The sequence below is a fragment of the Rutidosis leptorrhynchoides genome, chromosome 10 (assembly GCF_046630445.1).
Source record: "Rutidosis leptorrhynchoides isolate AG116_Rl617_1_P2 chromosome 10, CSIRO_AGI_Rlap_v1, whole genome shotgun sequence".
NCBI lineage: Eukaryota > Viridiplantae > Streptophyta > Magnoliopsida > Asterales > Asteraceae > Rutidosis > Rutidosis leptorrhynchoides.
This window is the reverse complement of record NC_092342.1, coordinates 320,112,113-320,131,807: the sequence shown is the minus strand read 5'-3', so window position 1 is coordinate 320,131,807 and position 19,695 is coordinate 320,112,113. Positions and strand designations below refer to the sequence as shown.

General features: G+C 30.9%; 1 protein-coding gene and 1 pseudogene across 1 annotated transcript; both read left to right on the top strand.

Moving 5' to 3' along the window:
• The first annotated feature begins 468 nt into the window (after positions 1 to 468).
• On the top strand, positions 469 to 11,724 carry LOC139873409 (large ribosomal subunit protein eL28z-like; annotated as a pseudogene).
• Positions 11,725 to 13,427: 1,703 nt separating this feature from the next.
• LOC139871880 (IAA-amino acid hydrolase ILR1-like 4) lies at positions 13,428 to 18,096 on the top strand. The gene is made up of 5 exons (XM_071859624.1): positions 13,428 to 13,841; positions 15,130 to 15,255; positions 15,800 to 16,114; positions 17,234 to 17,362; positions 17,457 to 18,096. Exons 1-5 carry the CDS (start codon positions 13,506 to 13,508, stop codon positions 17,856 to 17,858), a joined length of 1,308 nt encoding a protein of 435 aa, XP_071715725.1. The 5' UTR covers positions 13,428 to 13,505; the 3' UTR covers positions 17,859 to 18,096.
• The last annotated feature ends 1,599 nt before the right edge of the window (positions 18,097 to 19,695 follow it).

The following is a 19,695-nucleotide window of genomic DNA, read 5'->3' as shown; positions in this document are numbered from 1 at the left end:
TATCATTTTTCACACATTACGTATTTTTTATTTATAATGTTATTTATTTTATTTTGTTGTATTTATTTACCATTTTAATGTAATTTATTTTATTTTGTTGTATTTATTTACCATTTTAATTCATTTGATAAAAAAAAAACTGGTGGACCATACTGAATTTGACACTTACATTTGACATTTGAGATTATTGGGAGTCAAAATCTGACACTGCCATGTCACAGTCAAATGACTTTTTGAGCCAAAAAGTACAAATGACACTGATGTCACCAAGCAAGGGTTAGAAAACAGTCTTAACATCGAACTCGCTCCAATTTTCAGTTTTCTGTTTACAACGAAGAACGCCGCCGTTCTTAAACCCTAAACTGTAAGTATAAATATTAATAGTATATCCATATATCATATATCATATGATCTTTAATAACGTATTTAAGCATTTGTGAACAAAATAGGTTTAAGCAAGCAGTAGCAATGGCGACAGTACCAGGATAGCTGATTTGGGAGATAGTGAAGAAAAACAACTGTTTTCTTGTAAAGGAATTTGGAAACAACACTCAGAATGTTCAATTCAGTAAAGAGCCAAATAACCTCTACAATCTCAACTCCTACAAACACTCTGGTTATCCCCATTTTCATTTATATATGTATATGTATATTCAATTTGTATATGTAATTGTGATCTTAATATCTAATTTTGATAAGATAATTGTTGATTTTGTTTTAGCTAAAGTTTGATATAGATGCCCTATATATCATTAGAGAACTAACAAAGTTTTTTTTTGAAGTGAGCTATATATGAGTAATGCTTAATGTGTAGTTGATTGTATCTATATGTGTCTCTACATTGTTATTGAGATAACTTTTTTTATATGCTAGTGATTATTTTAACTGGTGTTTGATTATATATTGTATACCTATAGACTATAGTCTATTGTCAATGATACAATTATTTTTACTCTTTATTTATGTCAAAGCTCGAGCATATGTAGAATGCTTACTTAATATTGCTCTGTATATGGCAATTTGAATGGTACTATAAAAATAAGAATGGTGGTAATTCGAATGTGATGTATTGTGACGACCCGGAAATTTTCGACCAAATTTAAACTTAATCTTTATATGTTACCGACACGATAAGCCAAGTCTGTATGTTGAATCTTGAAGACTTTGGAACTATGTTCATATATTCAATTGACCCTTTGACCATTCTCAAGGATTCACGAACAATTGTTTGTAAATAAATATGTGTATATATAAATACAAGTTTATATATTAATCTGAAATTATAAATTACAATCTAAACATTTGAGTTAAATATGTAAAATAAAATAAGATATAAGATAATTAAGTGTAATTTAAAATGAAGCTTTATATAAATATGTATGGTTATTATAATTTTGTATTATATAAAAAGTATAAATAATAAATAGTTAATAAAATTATTATATATGATTATTAAGTATTACCTAAGTAATATTACATATATTAAAATAAAAATTAAAATATAGTTGTTATGATAATATTATTATTCTCATTATTATTAAAATAAATATCAATACTCTTAATAATATGATGCAAATATGAAATTTGATTTTGCAAACTAGTATAGTATTATTATTAGCATATTAATGTGATTATAATTAGTATTATTATTAGTATTACGAATATTATTATTCATTTATTCTTGGTAATATTGTTATTATTAATAGTATTTTGATTATTACTAATTTCACTAGTATTTTTATTATTTAAATTTTATAAACCGTATTACTAGTATTTAATGTTATTAATAATTATAAACCTTATATAGAAAATATGTAACGCGTGTGATCTGTAGGAAATCAACAATGCATATCATAATTCAGATAAATACAAAAATCATTGATTATTAAACTGATAAAGTATATATTTCTGTTGGATATCGGTATCAAGTTTCACCTAATCGTCCTTCCTGTCTGTTTAGTGGGTACCATTAGAAGTTGCATTTGCAATGCAAACAAAACTATCCAAATCACTTGTACTAACACAAATAATCGATATCCACTTATTTATTCATATTATTATTATTTTTTTCTTTTAATCTGTATCTTGTCTGTGATAAATTGTCGAGCCATATTTACTACAAATAAATCAATACCACTTGCTACATGAAATCATTCGACATTATTTTATCAACAATCAGTTTCAAATACTTTACAGCTTTCAAGTTTGTTGAATAAAAAAAAATAAGAAACCCAGAAGTTTAATCTGTTCGTGAACCATTTTACCAAAAGTTTGATTTTTCATAAATTTTCAAAAACCAAGAATGCATTTAGGTTAGTAATCAGCTAGACAAACTTTATGCAAAATATCACATTTCAACTCATCTTATCGAGTTCGAATTTACAAAGTCAAACTTTTGAACTAAAAAGTCAAACAATGTTCATCCTTCAAATTCGAATCTTCTGTTGCAAAGCAAATTAAATTGATGAATTGGGAAGTTTACATGAAGGATACACAATATATTTCATGTTGTAAGATTAGTCCAAAACGTTTTCAAAATTGCAAAGCAAAATATTTTTTTTATTTGCAGTTGCGACACAGCAACTCTATAATTCTGGTTTCGTTCATTTTTTTACTCATTTTATCATTTATAATCGTTTTTATGTTGGAGGATAAACCTTAAATTAGATTTGATACCTATTGTTAAAGTTTAAAGGATTAGGGTTGATTAACTTATTGAATGAAGAAGATGAAGTTGAGCCTAAACTAATTACGGGTTATAAAATTTAAAAAGGGGTATTAATTCAGAAAAGTGGGCAGTTGCTCGTTGGATTGGGGTGTTAGTGTGTATTCGGGAGGTCGCGGGTTCGAGCCCCGTCGCCGGCAAATTTTTTTTAGGAAGCTTAATAAAGGTATAATCATATTTTTTTATTTATTATCTATTATTATTATTATCATTATTATTATTAATATTCTAACTAATGTTATTATTAGTAAATATTATTTTTACAAAGTATTATAATCATTATTAGTATTACAACTATCATTATAAGTATGATTGTTTATAAATAACGAGTACTACTAATATATAATTACTAAAATCATTATTTTATGTATCACTAATCGAAAAATCTATATTTTTATAGTTATTATTGTAAATATCGTTATATTTTTATCAATAATATAAAAATGATATGAATAGTAAATCATATATATATATATATATATATATATATATATATATATATATATATATATATATATATATATATATATATATATATTTCGATTACGATTGCGTGTATTAATAAATATTCAAATAATATAGGTTCGTGAATCCGAGGCCAACCCTGCATTGTTCAATATAGTCATATGTATTTTTAGTACAAAATACATTAGGTGAGTTTCATTTGCTCCCTTTTTAATTGCTTTTGCAATATATACTTTTGGGCTGAGAATACATGCGCTGCTTTTATAAATGTTTACAAGATAGACACAAGTACTTAAAATATATTCTACGTTGAGTTGTACCACCCTGTATATCTTCCCTGTAGCTTGGTAACTACTATTTACATGAGTATTGTAAACGCGAATCCTGTTGATAGATCTATCGGGCCTGACAACCCCAACCGGACTGGACGACCAGTATTCAACGGTTGCACAGTACTTCGTTTCAGTGACTACACTTGGTACAATGTAGTGAGATTTCATAATAAAGGGAATATGCGACGTTGATTAAATGTTAAGTATGGTTACCAAGTGCTCAACCACTTAGAATATTTTTATTAAAACGTTTATACGTATATGAAATCTTGTGGTCTATTAATATATTGAAATGATTATTATGATAAACCTATGAACTCACCAACCTTTTGGTTGACACTTTTAAGCATGTTTAATCTCAAGTATATAAGAAGTCTTCCGCTGTGCATTAGCTCATTTTAAGGACATTACTTGGAGTCGATCATCGCATTGGGACCAGATGTTGATGACTTCGTCCAGGGGGATAAGGACGGGTCGTTTCAGTTGGTATCAGAGCGTTGGTCCTAGTGAACCAGGTCTTGCATTAGTGTATCTAATTGGTAGTTGTTTAGATGCATTAGTGAGTCTGGACTTCGACCTAGTAGTTGTTAGGATATATTAATAAGTTTGAACTTGAACCTGGTCTGCATGTTAAAAGTTTTGCTTATCATTCCTAGTGAAAAATTTCCTGCTTATCATTCCTAAGTTTAGACACGACTTCCTGCACTTATTTGTTGAATAGTGTATAAACAAAATTCATATCTTAGCGTATCTGCTAATTCATATCTTAGCATATCCGTTACTGTAAACTTTGCCTAACATATTCCGTAGATTCCTCCGTAATTTATGGGATTTTAGTATTATATATGCATATGTAAATTATGTATTGCAGGGTACTAATCTACATCCTATAATCTATTTCTTATCGAAAATCCTTCATCTGATCGTACGAGATGAATCCCTCAACCAGTTCGAATTCCTCGGATTCCGACAGCTATTCTAATATGGAGTTTCACTTAAGCTCCGAAAGTAGTGTCACCAGAATGAGTCAACCAATCATCCATCCCCAATTCATCTGATGGGTTTGTTGTCGACTTAATCAATGGAGACGCGCAGAAGGCGATCCCTTCCACTAACCGAATTCACCTTTTGATGAAGAACCTAAAGCACTTACCGGCGAACCTGTTCGTAACACCATTTTCAGCCTCAGTTCCAGAGTAGTTCGACACGATTATATTCTATCCACAATTCTGAACCTTATTCATCCGCTCGTTTCGACCGACAATCATCCCGGAATAATAGAAGAAGTCAACGAATTTCGCGCTCGAGTTGTAGCTTTGGAAAATATGGTGCAGAACCTACCAGCTTCAGCAACATCACCGACACCAACAGTACCACCAACAACCCAAGTTTCAACATCACATGCCTCAACATCTCATTCTGTACTTCGAGCCTAATCATCGTTCTACGCATCGTTCTATCTACTTTATCTCCATTCTACATATCGTACTACATCGATTATCTTCGCTCGACATGGCGATTATGTAATTTCTAAAGTTTTAGAGATTATGTAATCTAGTTCTAACGATAAATCAAATGAGTTTAATATCTTATCAACTCATTAAATCTATATTACATCTGAAGAAAATATATATGTAAGTATATTTTCATAAAGATTGTAATTAAAAATTCTTTCGTACAAACTGTTAATGGTGAAAATATTTTAACGGGTAGGTAATACCCGAGGAATATTTAGATTTCACATTAATAAGTTACACTGTACAGTTTTCGAATTTGATTCAATAGTCATTTACTATCTTACTTACATCTACAGATATACGAATCCGTTCATGACAGAATAACCATTTTCATTCAATTTCATATAGGATTTTGATATCTCAGAATCCAACAAGTGGCATAATGAAGAAAACATTTGACAAAATAAAATTTGTTAGAAACAAACAAATTAATTATAAAGAATTTTGTTAAGAATCCACGCTAACTGTTCCTAGCTAACTGGTTACATTTTATTTATCGCAATTTATTTATCACAATTTATTTATCGCATTTTATTTATCGCAATTTTAATTCTCGCAATTTTATTTATCGTCATTTAATTTCTGTTATTTATTTTACGCACTTTAAATATCGGGACACGTATACAAGGTTTTGACATATCATATTGACGCATCTATATATATTATTTGGAATAACCATAGACACTCTATATGCAGTAATGCTGGAGTTAGCTATACAGGGTTGAGGTTGATTCTACAATAATATATATAGTTTGAGTTGTGATCGAGTCTGAGACGTATACGGGTCACGAAACGTATTAATTAATTAGAATATTATATATTAAACTATATATGAATTATTGGACTGTTAACTGTGGACTATCGACTGTGGACTAATAATATTAGACAATTAAAATAAATTAAAATATTGATTATCACATATGAAACTAAACATTTCTTCAAGTTTGCCACTTGATTTCATTTTAAACTTCATTTGTATCTTGGCGATTACAATCTGCATTCAAACCTTTAATGATTCTTGAAAACACCTCAAACGAGAGGATAAACCAACCACACCTCATCCACGAAAGGAAAGAATGATGCCTATAGTTATGCACCTGAAAAACTCTCGGAAACTGAGCAAACGTTTAAAACGTAGTTGTGCTAATTCCTTTAGTGTTATTTTTACCCAAAATAACTTTGCAATTCTTTTTCAAAATAGCCAATTTTGTCACAACCCCAGCAAGACAGCTTCGACTTTTCGTTCGAAACAACCTTATTAAGATCTTGATATATCTGCGTGCTCATTTATTGTTACTAGAAAACCTTATATATTCCACCATATTACCATCAGCGTTTAATCATCTAAAAACACAATTTTCTTGAAACCACCTCAGATGGATAACCGACGATTCATATATGGCTGCATTAAATGCAGAGGAAACAGTAAAATTTTAGGTGGCCTAAATGGCCAAGGGTTGATGATAAAGAATGGAGTGTTGGGAACGCTCAATAGAAATTGGTACTGAAAAACAGATTGAGCTAACCATGAAGGAGACTAAGGACAAATACAAGGACTAAACCCTATATTCAAAGAATCCAGGTAATTATGGATCCGATGAAATCTTTAGAGAATATCTTGCTCCAAATTCATGCTGAAAAATTTTCTTTATCAACCTTCGAACTTAGGAATTCCAAAATATCATCATAAATATCTTTGATATTTCTGAGGATATTTTCATAAATATTCTTATCCGAAATTATATACCTCTTCGTGCTATCTGTATTACATTATATTAGAAATTTCTGTAAAAATTTAAGAATAAATTAGGAATGAATTTTGGAGAAGTATAGGGAGCTGATGCACGAGTTAGTATAATATAATGACGCTTGGCCAACGTGATTATATTACCGTAAGTCATGCTGAGTTTCTAATGAAACATGATGATTCACAGACTATAACATCATCATGTGTCATGTTACATAACTCTTTTATTCTACATAACCTCCGAACATATCAAGAAGAATATATTCTTGATAGTTCTATCTTCAGTAATTTTGATAAATTTGAAAATCAAATCGTGCTATCACGTTCCTTCCTGCTTAGAACATCATAATCATTCGAAACTCTATATCTACAAATTCTGGACCATTACTCGCTTTACTAGAAGTCGAGAAGAGGATAAAAAGGCAAAGAGCTCTGAAACATAAGGTAAGATATAAAGCCCGACAAGAACACAGAAACTACGAACCGTGGATATTAATACGAATAGCAATATAAAGACACTGCATAATTAGGAAAATATCAAGGATTAGAACTGGATTAAACATTTTCATAACCTTTTGGATGTATGAACTAAGAAATAAAGTATAAGAATGGTGAAAATAATGGAACGGAAGAGTTTAATTTATAATGGAAATACCAGACAGAGTAATCAAGACAGATCTCCGCATTTAATTGGAGAGAATCCTGATTTCCTTATTCGCTGAAGAATCAAATCTAATAGATTTCCAAAGATTTTCTTTTAAATCTCTTGAATTCCGGAATTCAAACGTGATTACGTCAAAAGCTAAGGAAAATCTGTATCCTTTCATTTCACTATTTTGTGATAGCTTCACTCGTACGCTCCGCATAATCGAATCGTTTTATCTATATTAATCAATAATGATAAAACGATATTTATCAACTCATATTCGACATGAAAACATTTTTATTGTTAGTCATGACTAACTCACTCAAATTTCGGGACAAAATTTCTTTAACGGGTAGGTACTGTGACGACCCGAAAATTTCCGACCAAATTTAAACTTAATCTTTATATGTTACCGACACGATAAGCCAAGTCTGTATGTTGAATCTTGAAGACTTTGGAACTATGTTCATATATTCAATTGACCCTTTGACCATTCTCAAGGATTCACGAACAATTATTTGTAAATAAATATGTGTATATATAAATACAAGTTTATATATTAATCTAAAATTATAAATTACAATCTAAACATTTAAGTTAAATATGTAAAATAAAATAAGATATAAGATAATTAAGTGTAATTTAAAATGAAGCTTTATATAAATATGTATGGTTATTATAATTTTGTATTATATAAAAAGTATAAATAATAAATAGTTAATAAAATTATTATATATGATTATTAAGTATTACCTAAGTAATATTACATATATTAAAAAAAAATTAAAATATAGTTGTTATGATAATATTATTATTCTCATTATTATTAAAATAAATATCAATACTCTTAATAATATGATGCAAATATGAAATTTGATTTTGCAAACTAGTATAGTATTATTATTAGCATATTAATGTGATTATAATTAGTATTACGAATATTATTATTCATTTATTCTTGGTAATATTGTTATTATTAATAGTATTTTGATTATTACTAATTTCACTAATATTTTTATTATTTAAATTTTATAAACCGTATTACTAGTATTTAATGTTATTAACAATTATAAACCTTATATAGAAAATATGTAACGCGTGTGATCTGTAGGAAATCAACAATGCATATCATAATTCAGATAAATACAAAAATCATTGATTATTAAACTGATAAAGTATATATTTCTGTTGGATATCGGTATCAAGTTTCACCTAATCGTCCTTCCTGTCTGTTTAGTGGGTACCTTTAGAAGTTGAATTTGCAATGCAAGCAAAACTATCCAAATCACTTGTACTAACACAAATAATCGATATCCACTTATTTATTCATATTATTATTATTTTTTTCTTTTAATCTGTATCTTGTCTGTGATAAATTGTCGAGCCATATTTACTACAAATAAATCAATACCACTTGCTACATGAAATCATTCGACATTATTTTATCAACAATCAGTTTCAAATACTTTACAGCTTTCAAGTTTGTTGAATAAAAAAAAAATAAGAAACCCAGAAGTTTAATCTGTTCGTGAACCATTTTACCAAAAGTTTGATTTTTCATAAATTTTCAAAAACCAAGAATGCATTTAGGTTAGTAATCAGCTAGACAAACTTTATGCAAAATATCACATTTCAACTCATCTTATCGAGTTCGAATTTACAAAGTCAAACTTTTGAACTAAAAAGTCAAACAATGTTCATCCTTCAAGTTCGAATCTTCTGTTGCAAAACAAATTAAATTGATGAATTGGGAAGTTTACATGAAGGATACACAATATATTTCATGTTGTAAGATTAGTCCAAAACGTTTTCAAAATTGCAAAGCAAAATATTTTTTTTATTTGCAGTTGCGACACAGCAACTCTATAATTCTGGTTTCGTTCATTTTTTTACTCATTTTATCACTTATAATCGTTTTTATGTTGGAGGATAAACCTTAAATTAGATTTGATACCTATTGTTAAAGTTTAAAGGATTAGGGTTGATTAACTTATTGAATGAAGAAGATGAAGTTGAGCCTAAACTAATTACGGGTTATAAAATTTAAAAAGGGGTATTAATTCAGAAAAGTGGGCAGTTGCTCGTTGGATTGGGGTGTTAGTGTGTATTCGGGAGGTCGCGGGTTCGAGCCCCGTCGCCGGCAAATTTTTTTTAGGAAGCTTAATAAAGGTATAATCATATTTTTTTTATTTATTATCTATTATTATTATTATCATTATTATTATTAATATTCTAACTAATGTTATTATTAGTAAATATTATTTTTACAAAGTATTATAATCATTATTAGTATTACAACTATCATTATATGTATGATTGTTTATAAATAACGAGTACTACTAATATATAATTACTAAAATCATTATTTTATGTATCACTAATTGAAAAATTTATATTTTTATAGTTATTATTGTAAATATCGTTATATTTTTATCAATAATATAAAAATGATATGAATAGTAAATCATATATATATATATATATATATTTCGATTACGATTGCGTGTATTAATAAATATTCAAATAATATAGGTTCGTGAATCCGAGGCCAACCCTGCATTGTTCAATATAGTCATATGTATTTTTACTACAAAATACATTAGGTGAGTTTCATTTGCTCCCTTTTTAATTGCTTTTGCAATATATACTTTTGGACTGAGAATACATGCGCTGCTTTTATAAATGTTTACAAGATAGACACAAGTACTTAAAATATATTCTACGTTGAGTTGTACCACCCTGCATATCTTCCCTGTAGCTTGGTAACTACTATTTACATGAGTATTGTAAACGCGAATCCTGTTGATAGATCTATCGGGCCTGACAACCCCAACCGGACTGGACGACCAGTATTCAACGGTTGCACAGTACTTCGTTTCAGTGACTACACTTGGTACAATGTAGTGAGATTTCATAATAAAGGGAATATGCGACGTTGATTAAATGTTAAGTATGGTTACCAAGTGCTCAACCACTTAGAATATTTTTATTAAAACGTTTATACATATATGAAATCTTGTGGTCTATTAATATATTGAAATGATTATTATGATAAACCTATGAACTCACCAACCTTTTGGTTGACACTTTTAAGCATGTTTAATCTCAGGTATATAAGAAGTCTTCCGCTGTGCATTAGCTCATTTTAAGGACATTACTTGGAGTCGATCATCGCAATGAGACCAGATGTTGATGACTTCGTCCAGGGGATAAGGACGGGTCGTTTCATGTATAATGAAGGGCCTTTTTACTGTTTGTGGCAGAAAAAAAAAAGATGTTTGGTTTGTATTGTTGCTTTCTAACTCAGTTTATTTGACTTGGACTTGGCGTAGTTATTGGATATTTGTATTGCTGTAGACAGTATTTACTTTACTTTTAGCGTGTCCGTTTCCTATTTTGCGAGAATTATGCATACACTGAAATGCATTTTGTATTAATTTAATGATTTTTAGATTCGAAATTTAGAATGCTTGATTGTGTAGCTTTCTTTGATTATTAGGATCTGTGCTGTAACTAAACTGTAATTAAGTATTGATATTAATATTGTGTTGCTATGCTATTTGCTTGCAGGACTTGCCAACAAGAAGACTGTTACCATTCAGCCAGCTGTACAGGACCAATCTGTTTTGCTAGCGACTACCAAGACCAAGAAACAGGCCAAGCCTGCAAGTTTGCTTCACAAATCAATCATGAAGGAGGAGTTCAACCGTATGGCTAATGCTGTCGTTAACCAGGTAAATATCTATAACAGTTACCATGTTACCTAGCTATAAATAGTACTGTATGAATTTTATTGCATTACTTTTCTACTTGGTCTAATGATTCCATTAATTTTGTTTGATGTAATCTTCTTGCCAGCAGATTTATAGTTGTGTTGAACCATGTACATGAAAGCATTAGTTAGTAATATAACGAGCGGGAATTGAGCACTTTCAGATTTAATGCATTACTTTTCTTTTTGCTACCAGATTTACAATGTATAGAGCACTTTCGTGAAGCGAGCTTGATTGTATTTTAATGGCTGAAGTGATAATCGTTTCATTTGCAGGTTGCTAACAACTACTACAGGCCTGATTTGAAGATGGCAGCTCTTGCTAGATTGAGCGCTGTGAATAGGAGCCTCAAGGTTTCGAAATCCGGGGCCAAGAAGAAGAACAGACAGGCTACAAGGATGAGGATCTATGGTAGAAAATGAAATATTGTATGTTAGTTTTTGAGCTGAGTTGTTATTTCATAAACCTTTTTTTTTTGTAATTTTGCTGACTAGACTTCTAAATCAACATAATCCTTTTGTGTGTCTCCCTTTTAATCCTTTTGTCTCTCTTTCTTAGATTATAAGCGTATTATGATAATTTATGAGCCCAAGTTTTTTTTTTTTTTTTTTTTTTTTTGTTTTTTTTCATAAGCTCAAAGTTAGTAGCATTATTTGGGTGACACTAACGCTCTAAAAAATAAGCTAGCTGAACTACCATAAATAAAAAGTAAGCTCCTAGCTTAGGAAATTTCTCTCCTATCTTTGCCTATTGATAAATATGCCTACCGAAACTCTCTTCCTTAGGGCTCTCTTTTCGTAAGTCGGTGAGGAGTGAGGGAGTTACTGAGACTGAGCAATCTTCGCTAGTTGATCTGTCACTTCTCTAGAGTATGATACTCTTTCTTAGTATTGGGTTTAGGAATTCATGCTCGCAGGTAAAGAGACAAAAGAAAAAGAACAAAAAAAGTCTTCATTTCATCTATTATCTTTTTTTTTAGTTAATTTATGATTATAAACTACAATCGACTCTTAGGAGTCAACAGCAAACGTCAATTTATTGGCGTTTTGACTGCCGTTTAGAGCCTAAATTGAAATCCAGACAGGATTTAAAACCCATGGACATTTGATTCTACCATTTTCATGACGTCTCAGTTTTATTTTTAATTTTAATTTTATTTTTATTATACTATTTTTTTAAAAGAAATTTCCTACTTATTGACCGGTGGTCCACTCGGAAGCAATCTCTTTATCCGTCGAATAGAGATATGGATGACTTTCTCTACTTTTGAGAGTATTTCACTCTGGGTGGAGAAATGACTTGTCTTTATTCTCGGGTAGGGGAATGATTGTCTACATCTCACCTCCCACATACACCACTCATGTTGTTGTTGTTGCTGCTGCTGCTGCGAACTATAAGTTACTTTGCCAAAAAAATTATTAAAAGATAATATGCTCACTTTCAATTTCAAAAATAAACTACCAACTCTGGCACCTCTAGTTTTTAGCTCATGTTCACTTAACACACACTCACTGCTTCAGATGGATATTGTGTTTGATTATTTTTTATTCATTATTATTTATAATGTATATCCGTTTATACTTACCTATAAAATTTTAGACGTTCTCACTTTCAAAACTTATTGTCATAGAAAAAAATACAATATTACGTGGTTGATCTCTAAAGTTTGTCAAAAATTGTAAGGGTAACTAATTTTTTTCAATTGATTTGAATGACTTTAAAGTTTGTTTGTTTATTCTTTTTTTTTTTTTTTTAAAGTTCATATGAATATATGAGATTTTAACTTATAAACCCCATATACACACGTATAATAAAGCTTAATATATTAATGTTAATATTAATCAATGAAGTAGTGAACTTTTATTGTACATTGTCTACTCGTACAATATAAGTTATCACCGCATAATATATAATATAAATGAAAGTGAATTGATTAAATATGTAAGTAAAATATCACTCGGTTAATATAAGATGTAGTATATTCTATTATAAATTAAAAATTTTAAATATACAAATACAAATACAAATAAATATATATAATCGTACAATAAAATGCCACAATCATTACACACCTAATACAAATGTGACACACATGGCCTATTGCGCATTTAATTGTCCCACAGTAAAGAACGTGGTGTATATTCTCTAAACACGTGCAGCTATCCTTCAAAAGCAATTTCCCCCGTGGCGCAATTTCAGATATTTATAGCCGTCGGAACCACCAATCAACGGCGGAGTAACATCTCACATACAAAAACACACTCACCCACCTAATTTTTATCTAATTTCATCAAATAAAGATGAATTTTTCGAAATGGGTTTTATCCATTTTTGTGATTTTTATACTTAAATCCCAAATCTCGATTGGGGTTTCAGAGATTTCAAGTGATTTCCTTAATCTTGCTAAAAAAGATGAGGTTTTTAATTGGATGGTGGGTATTAGAAGAAGGATACATGAGACTCCTGAACTGGGTTATGAAGAATTTGAAACTAGTAAAGTTATAAGACAAGAATTAGATAAATTAGGTGTTAGTTATAAGTATCCAGTTGCAGTTACAGGTGTTGTTGGTTATATTGGGTCTGGTGACCCTCCTTTTGTTGCTATTAGGGCAGATATGGATGCTCTTCCCATGCAGGTTTTTAATTCAATTTTCAAATTATGATCTTTTTACTTTAGTATTCAGTACTAGTTATGTTAAATTGTTGCTTTTTTCAGTTTATTGTAAGTGGTAGTTATGGAGTTTGTTGACTTTTGGTTGCAATTTTAAAACTTTTGTTGCATATTTTAACTTCTATTGACTGTAAAAAGTTATGAATAGTTGTAGACTGATATTGTAAGACTTTTAAAGTTTTCTTTTACGTTATTGCAAGTGATAATTTTGGAAATTTTTTTTAGACTTATAGATAACTTTGAAACTTTTGTTGTATGAACGCCTTTCATCTTGAATGAAGAACAGTTACAAAATTAATACCATTTTGATATCTGCAAGTGAAGATTGTTAAGGTTTTTTAAGTTCGATCTGAGGTTTTTATGATTATTGCAAGTGATAATTGGAGAAAATTTTAATTTTTGGTACAATTTTGAAATTTGGTTTTTATCTTTGACTTTCGGTATGACTATAAGTTCAGTTGAAGAGTGATATTGCTTTGTTTGCTAGTGTAAGATTGTTATGGTTTTCGGCTTTTCGCGATTGGTTATTGGAAATTTGGAAGTGATAATTACGGAACTATATTAAATTTTTGTGCAATAGTTTTTGTTTTGGAAACCTTAGCCGGCTCACGCCAGATGCCACACGTGAAAGCTAAATTGAGCTGACCTGGCGGCAACATTGTTTGGGAACATGATTCGAACCCAGGTTGTTTGTTTTGTGCACAGACCCCAATGCCCTTAAGTGGCGGATCCAGGAATTTGTAACACCGGGGGCAAAATAAAGTAATTTAAAATTTTAAGCTTTTGGTCTGGGTGCAAAATAAAATAATTCAAAATTTTGGGCTTAAAATTTGCTGGTCCACTTGGGGGCACCTGCCACCCCCTTTCTAAAGCTAGTTCCGCCTTAACCTACTAAAGTATATGCCTGGGGACAGCTATATTGAATTTCTATAGAAACTCACACTATTGTTATATATGTTTGAATATCATAATGAGTTTAAGAACAAATGTAGAATGATGCTGCTTTTGTTGCTAGTGTAAGAGCCTAAAGTTTTGTCGAAGTTATTTCATGACATAATTAGGTAAATGTGTTTACTTTTTTTTGTTGAAAAGTGGATTTTTGTTGAATTCATCTCGACTTATGTACAGTTGCAGAGTGCTACAATTATAATTGCTAGTTTAATGTGCATCTTTGCTCAATAGAAACTTAAACTTTAGCTGCATGTTTGACTTTTTATTTTATTGATTATAAAATGTTTGACTTTTGTTATCAGGAAATGGTGGAATGGGAACACAAGAGTAAAGTTCCTGGAAAGATGCATGCTTGTGGGCACGATGCTCACGTCACTATGCTTCTTGGGGCTGCTAAAATTCTCAAAAGCCATAGCCATCTTCTAAAGGTTTGTTGATTTATGATTGAGTTTTATCGAGTGCTTTGTTGTGCATTTAAACTGAATATTAGTAGAACTCCATTTTTGACTTTGCATTTAAACCGAATATCGGGACCCGGTTTCAAGTCTTTCGATGATTTTGATTATTGAGGGTCACAATAACCAAATGAACATGAACAAGTAGTCACTTTGTTCCAAAATAAGTGTCAACCTTACTACTTATATCCGTCTTTGATTTATTGTCCACTTGCAAAAATAACTACTAAATATCAATAAACTCTCTATTTTGCCCTTATTTATACTCTCAATAATTCTTTTTTAAATAAAATAAATTCAGTGAAACATACATTGAATATAAGGGCAAAACTGACATTCACCCAACCTATCTTAAATCCAACAAAAAAAGTTAGGGGACATTTAAAATGGGACGGAGGGAGTAGTTAATTTGGGTTGGTAGTAATAGCACTATTCTCTGAAGTTTTGATTTTCGTTCATAAACAAGTATTAAGTAAATATAAAACGATCACAAATTCACAATTATGTTTTTTTGCAGGGGACAGTAGTACTTGTTTTCCAACCAGCTGAGGAAGGGGGTGGAGGGGCAATACGGGTAGTAGATAGTGGTGTTCTCGAGAACGTAAAAGCGATATTTGGTCTACATGTATCTCCCGATTTACCGCTAGGGCAAGTTTCGTCTAGATCCGGCACTCTTTTGGCTGGAAGTGGCTTTTTTGAAGCCGTCGTAACAGGAAAAGGAGGACATGCAGCCATTCCTCAACATTCTATTGACCCTATTTTAGCCGCTTCAAACATCGTTGTTAGCTTACAACATCTTGTCTCACGAGAAGCCGATCCTCTTGATTCTCAGGTATTTTTATTATAATTTAATATTATATTCTGAATTCTGATTAAGTGGGTTTTTACGTTACTCACATCGGGTTAACAATGAGTTTTTTTAAGTGGTGGTTGGAGGCAGAAGGTCGACTATTAACATATAAATACATTAAACGTTGAAGTTTAACACGTAAATACACTGAAAAAAATTTGGCTCGTCCGGGTCGGCCGACCCTGGTTGACCCATCATAGGTCCACCCCTGTTTGAATATGTTTATGTTTTTCAATTTGTAATAATGTGATAACATCGGTTGTTCAAGGGTCAGAAACATTATGATTGTTTACGAAAATTATTTTCACAATGACCCTGATTTAAAATTATTATGAAAGGTGATTCATGTTGTGAAATTGGGTTATAGGTCTAAACTGTCTTAAATTATGGTATACTTAGGTGAATTTATTGTTTCTTTCAGTTTTATTTTATTTCACTAACAAGAAACTAATTACCATATTTTAACTATTATTAGACAAAACTTACGAATAGTAGCCGGGGTATTTTCGTCTTTTCACCTTTTTTTTATATTACCATACTAACTATTAGACAAAACTTATGAATAGTATCAGGGGTATTCTCGTCTTTTCACCTTTTTTTCCCCTTTTCCCTTCTTTCTTTCAAGTAACACCACAAAAGCCCCCACACTTTGTTCAAAAATTAAAATCGGCCCCCAACACAGGGGGTTAAAGCGTCAAATAAAATTTTTCATAAAATATCTTAAATAAACTCCACTCAAATATTCAACAGGTCATATCTTCTCGCTCGCAACGAGTTAAATTTTTCCGACACCATCCTTAAACTCGAAATAATTTGTGAACACAATATCACTAATTATACGCACAACGGACACTTTTAAAAAAAACGCTAAATATTTAGGGTACTTTTCATATATGTTGATTTTTCACTCGCAGGCTCCGTAACTAAACACAATAAAATACATTAAAAATCGAACCCCCGGCGCGAAGCGAGGGTTCGAAAACTAATTATTATTTTCCGAATTAATCAAAAGGTGAAAATGATTTCCCAAACATTGATAATGTTTTTTGATAATAGTTTACAAATTCAATTAGAAGATGCTTTAACAATGAACAAATGCAGGTAGTTACGGTTGCTAAGTTTCAAGGAGGTGGGGCTTTTAATGTCATTCCAGATTCAGTCACCATTGGAGGTACCTTTAGAGCCTTTTCAAAACAAAGTTTCACGCAACTTAAGCAGCGAATTGAAGAGGTAATAACTTAAAATATAAATAAATTATAAACAAATACTAATGAAACTTCCTATTAATAGTCATGTAATGAAGCACATGTATGTAAAAAAACAGGTTATTATTGCACAAGCCATAGTACAAAGGTGTAATGCAACGGTGGAATTTTCGTCAAAGGACAAACCTTTTTTTCCCGCCACTATAAACGACAACAACTTGCACAAGCACTTTCAAAGTGTTGCAGGCGACGTTCTTGGCCCGTCTAACGTTTTAAGCATGTTACCGCTAATGGGATCGGAGGATTTTTCGGTTTACCAAGAGGTGATACCGGGTTATTTCTACTTTCTTGGAATGATGAATGAATCAAATAAAAAACCTGCATCTGTTCATTCTCCATTTTTTGAAATTAATGAAGATATACTACCATTTGGTGCTGCAATGCATGCTTCTCTGGTTTCTAACTATCTTAATGAAATTCAACAATCTTCATTAGATGAAGAACACAATGATGAGCTGTAAATATGTGGTTTCGAATAGGTGCCAGTGTTGTATCATTCGGCGTAATTTGCAGAACATTTATTTAATCTGCTGCAAATGAAGAGGAATTAAGGATACACTAGTATATGGTTAGGGAATCTGTTTATACATGATGTCTTAAACCATGTATCCATTTGAACAAACTTATAAGCTTTTTCAATAATGTATTCCATTGGTTATAATTTTTAGTATTATGATCAGATCTAGTACTACGACTTCAGACAGCAAAATGTATCATTTGCAAACAGTTGCATATCTCAACAGCTTTGGGTACTTCATATTAGCTAAACAATTTTTTTTATTTTTTTATTTTTACAGTTTTCACTATTGTCCCAAAATATTATAACTTCTTCAAAAAAGTAACATGACCCATATCAAAAAGTAACATGACCCATATCAAAAAGTAACATGACCCATATCATAAAATCAACCAACTATATTGGACTATTGTATAGAACTTGTTAAGCTGATAGTTGCTTCCGGTTTTCACAGGTATTCAATATTACATGGTTGCTTCCAGATTTCACCAGCCTTTTATAAATAAAATAAAATAAAATATAAAAAGTAATAAAAAAAACATGGAAACCAAAATTGGTAGAAAAAGGGCAACTTTCATTCAAAATATGACTTCTGTTATAATTCAGTAGGCTTATAACTACCTTTAGTGGTTTGATTCTTGATGTTATAATTCAGTAGGCTTATAACTACCTTTAGTGGTTTGATTCTTGATGTTATAATTCAGTAGGCTTATAACTACCTTTAGTGATTTGATTCTTGATTTAGAATACTAATAATGAAGTGTAAGAACAAAGATGATAATGGAGAGAAAGAAAGAAACACTTTGTAAGTGTGAGAAATGGTGCAAGTTTAATGCTTGCATTCATGAGTATTTATAGCCTAAAATCTCAATATAAAAATACATACTTTGTGTACCAAAATTGACTATATGTATACACCAAAATTGACTATCCATATCTATATTATTATTATTATTATAACACTCCCCCTTGGATATCAATTTTATTTTGTTGAAGATCAACTATAAATTACTGCCTCGTTAAAAACCTTGCTAAAGAAAACCCAGTGGGAAAAAACTTTAGCTAAGGGAAAAAGAGTGCAGCATGGAGTTGACTCCCCCTCAAGTAGACATCGCTTCAGCTGTTACATCTTTTGAACATGTCTCATGCCAATGTTATGAACGTGTGTTCTGAAAATAGCAGTTGGAAGTGCTTTCGTGAAAAGATCAGCAGAGTTTTTGCTAGATTGCACATATCTCATTTCAATCTGGTTGTCCTTAATGAGATTTTGAGTGTATGAGAAGAATCTAGGTGGTATGTGTTTTGTTCGGTCACTTTTGATATACCCTTCTTTCATCTGTGCTATGCAAGCTGCATTATCTTCATAGATAGTTGTTGGACTTTTATCGCGTTCTAGTCCACAAGAATCAGTAATGAGTTGTGTCATTGATCTCAACCAAAAACATTCTCGAGTAGCTTCATGTAATGCAATCACTTCGGCATGATTTGACGATGTAGCAACAAGTGTTTGTTTTTGAGAACGCCATGATATTGCAGTACCTCCATTTAGGAATACATATCCAGTTTGAGATTTAGCTTTATGTGGATCAGATAAATAACCTGCATCTGCATAACCAACCAAATCTTGTTTTGATTCGTTAGAATAAAATAATCCTAAATCAGTAGTTCCTCGAAGGTATCGAAATATGTGTTTGATCCCATTCCAGTGTCTTTTGGTAGGAGCAGAGCTGAACCTTGCCAACAAATTAACTGCAAAAGAAATGTCAGGTCTTGTACAATTT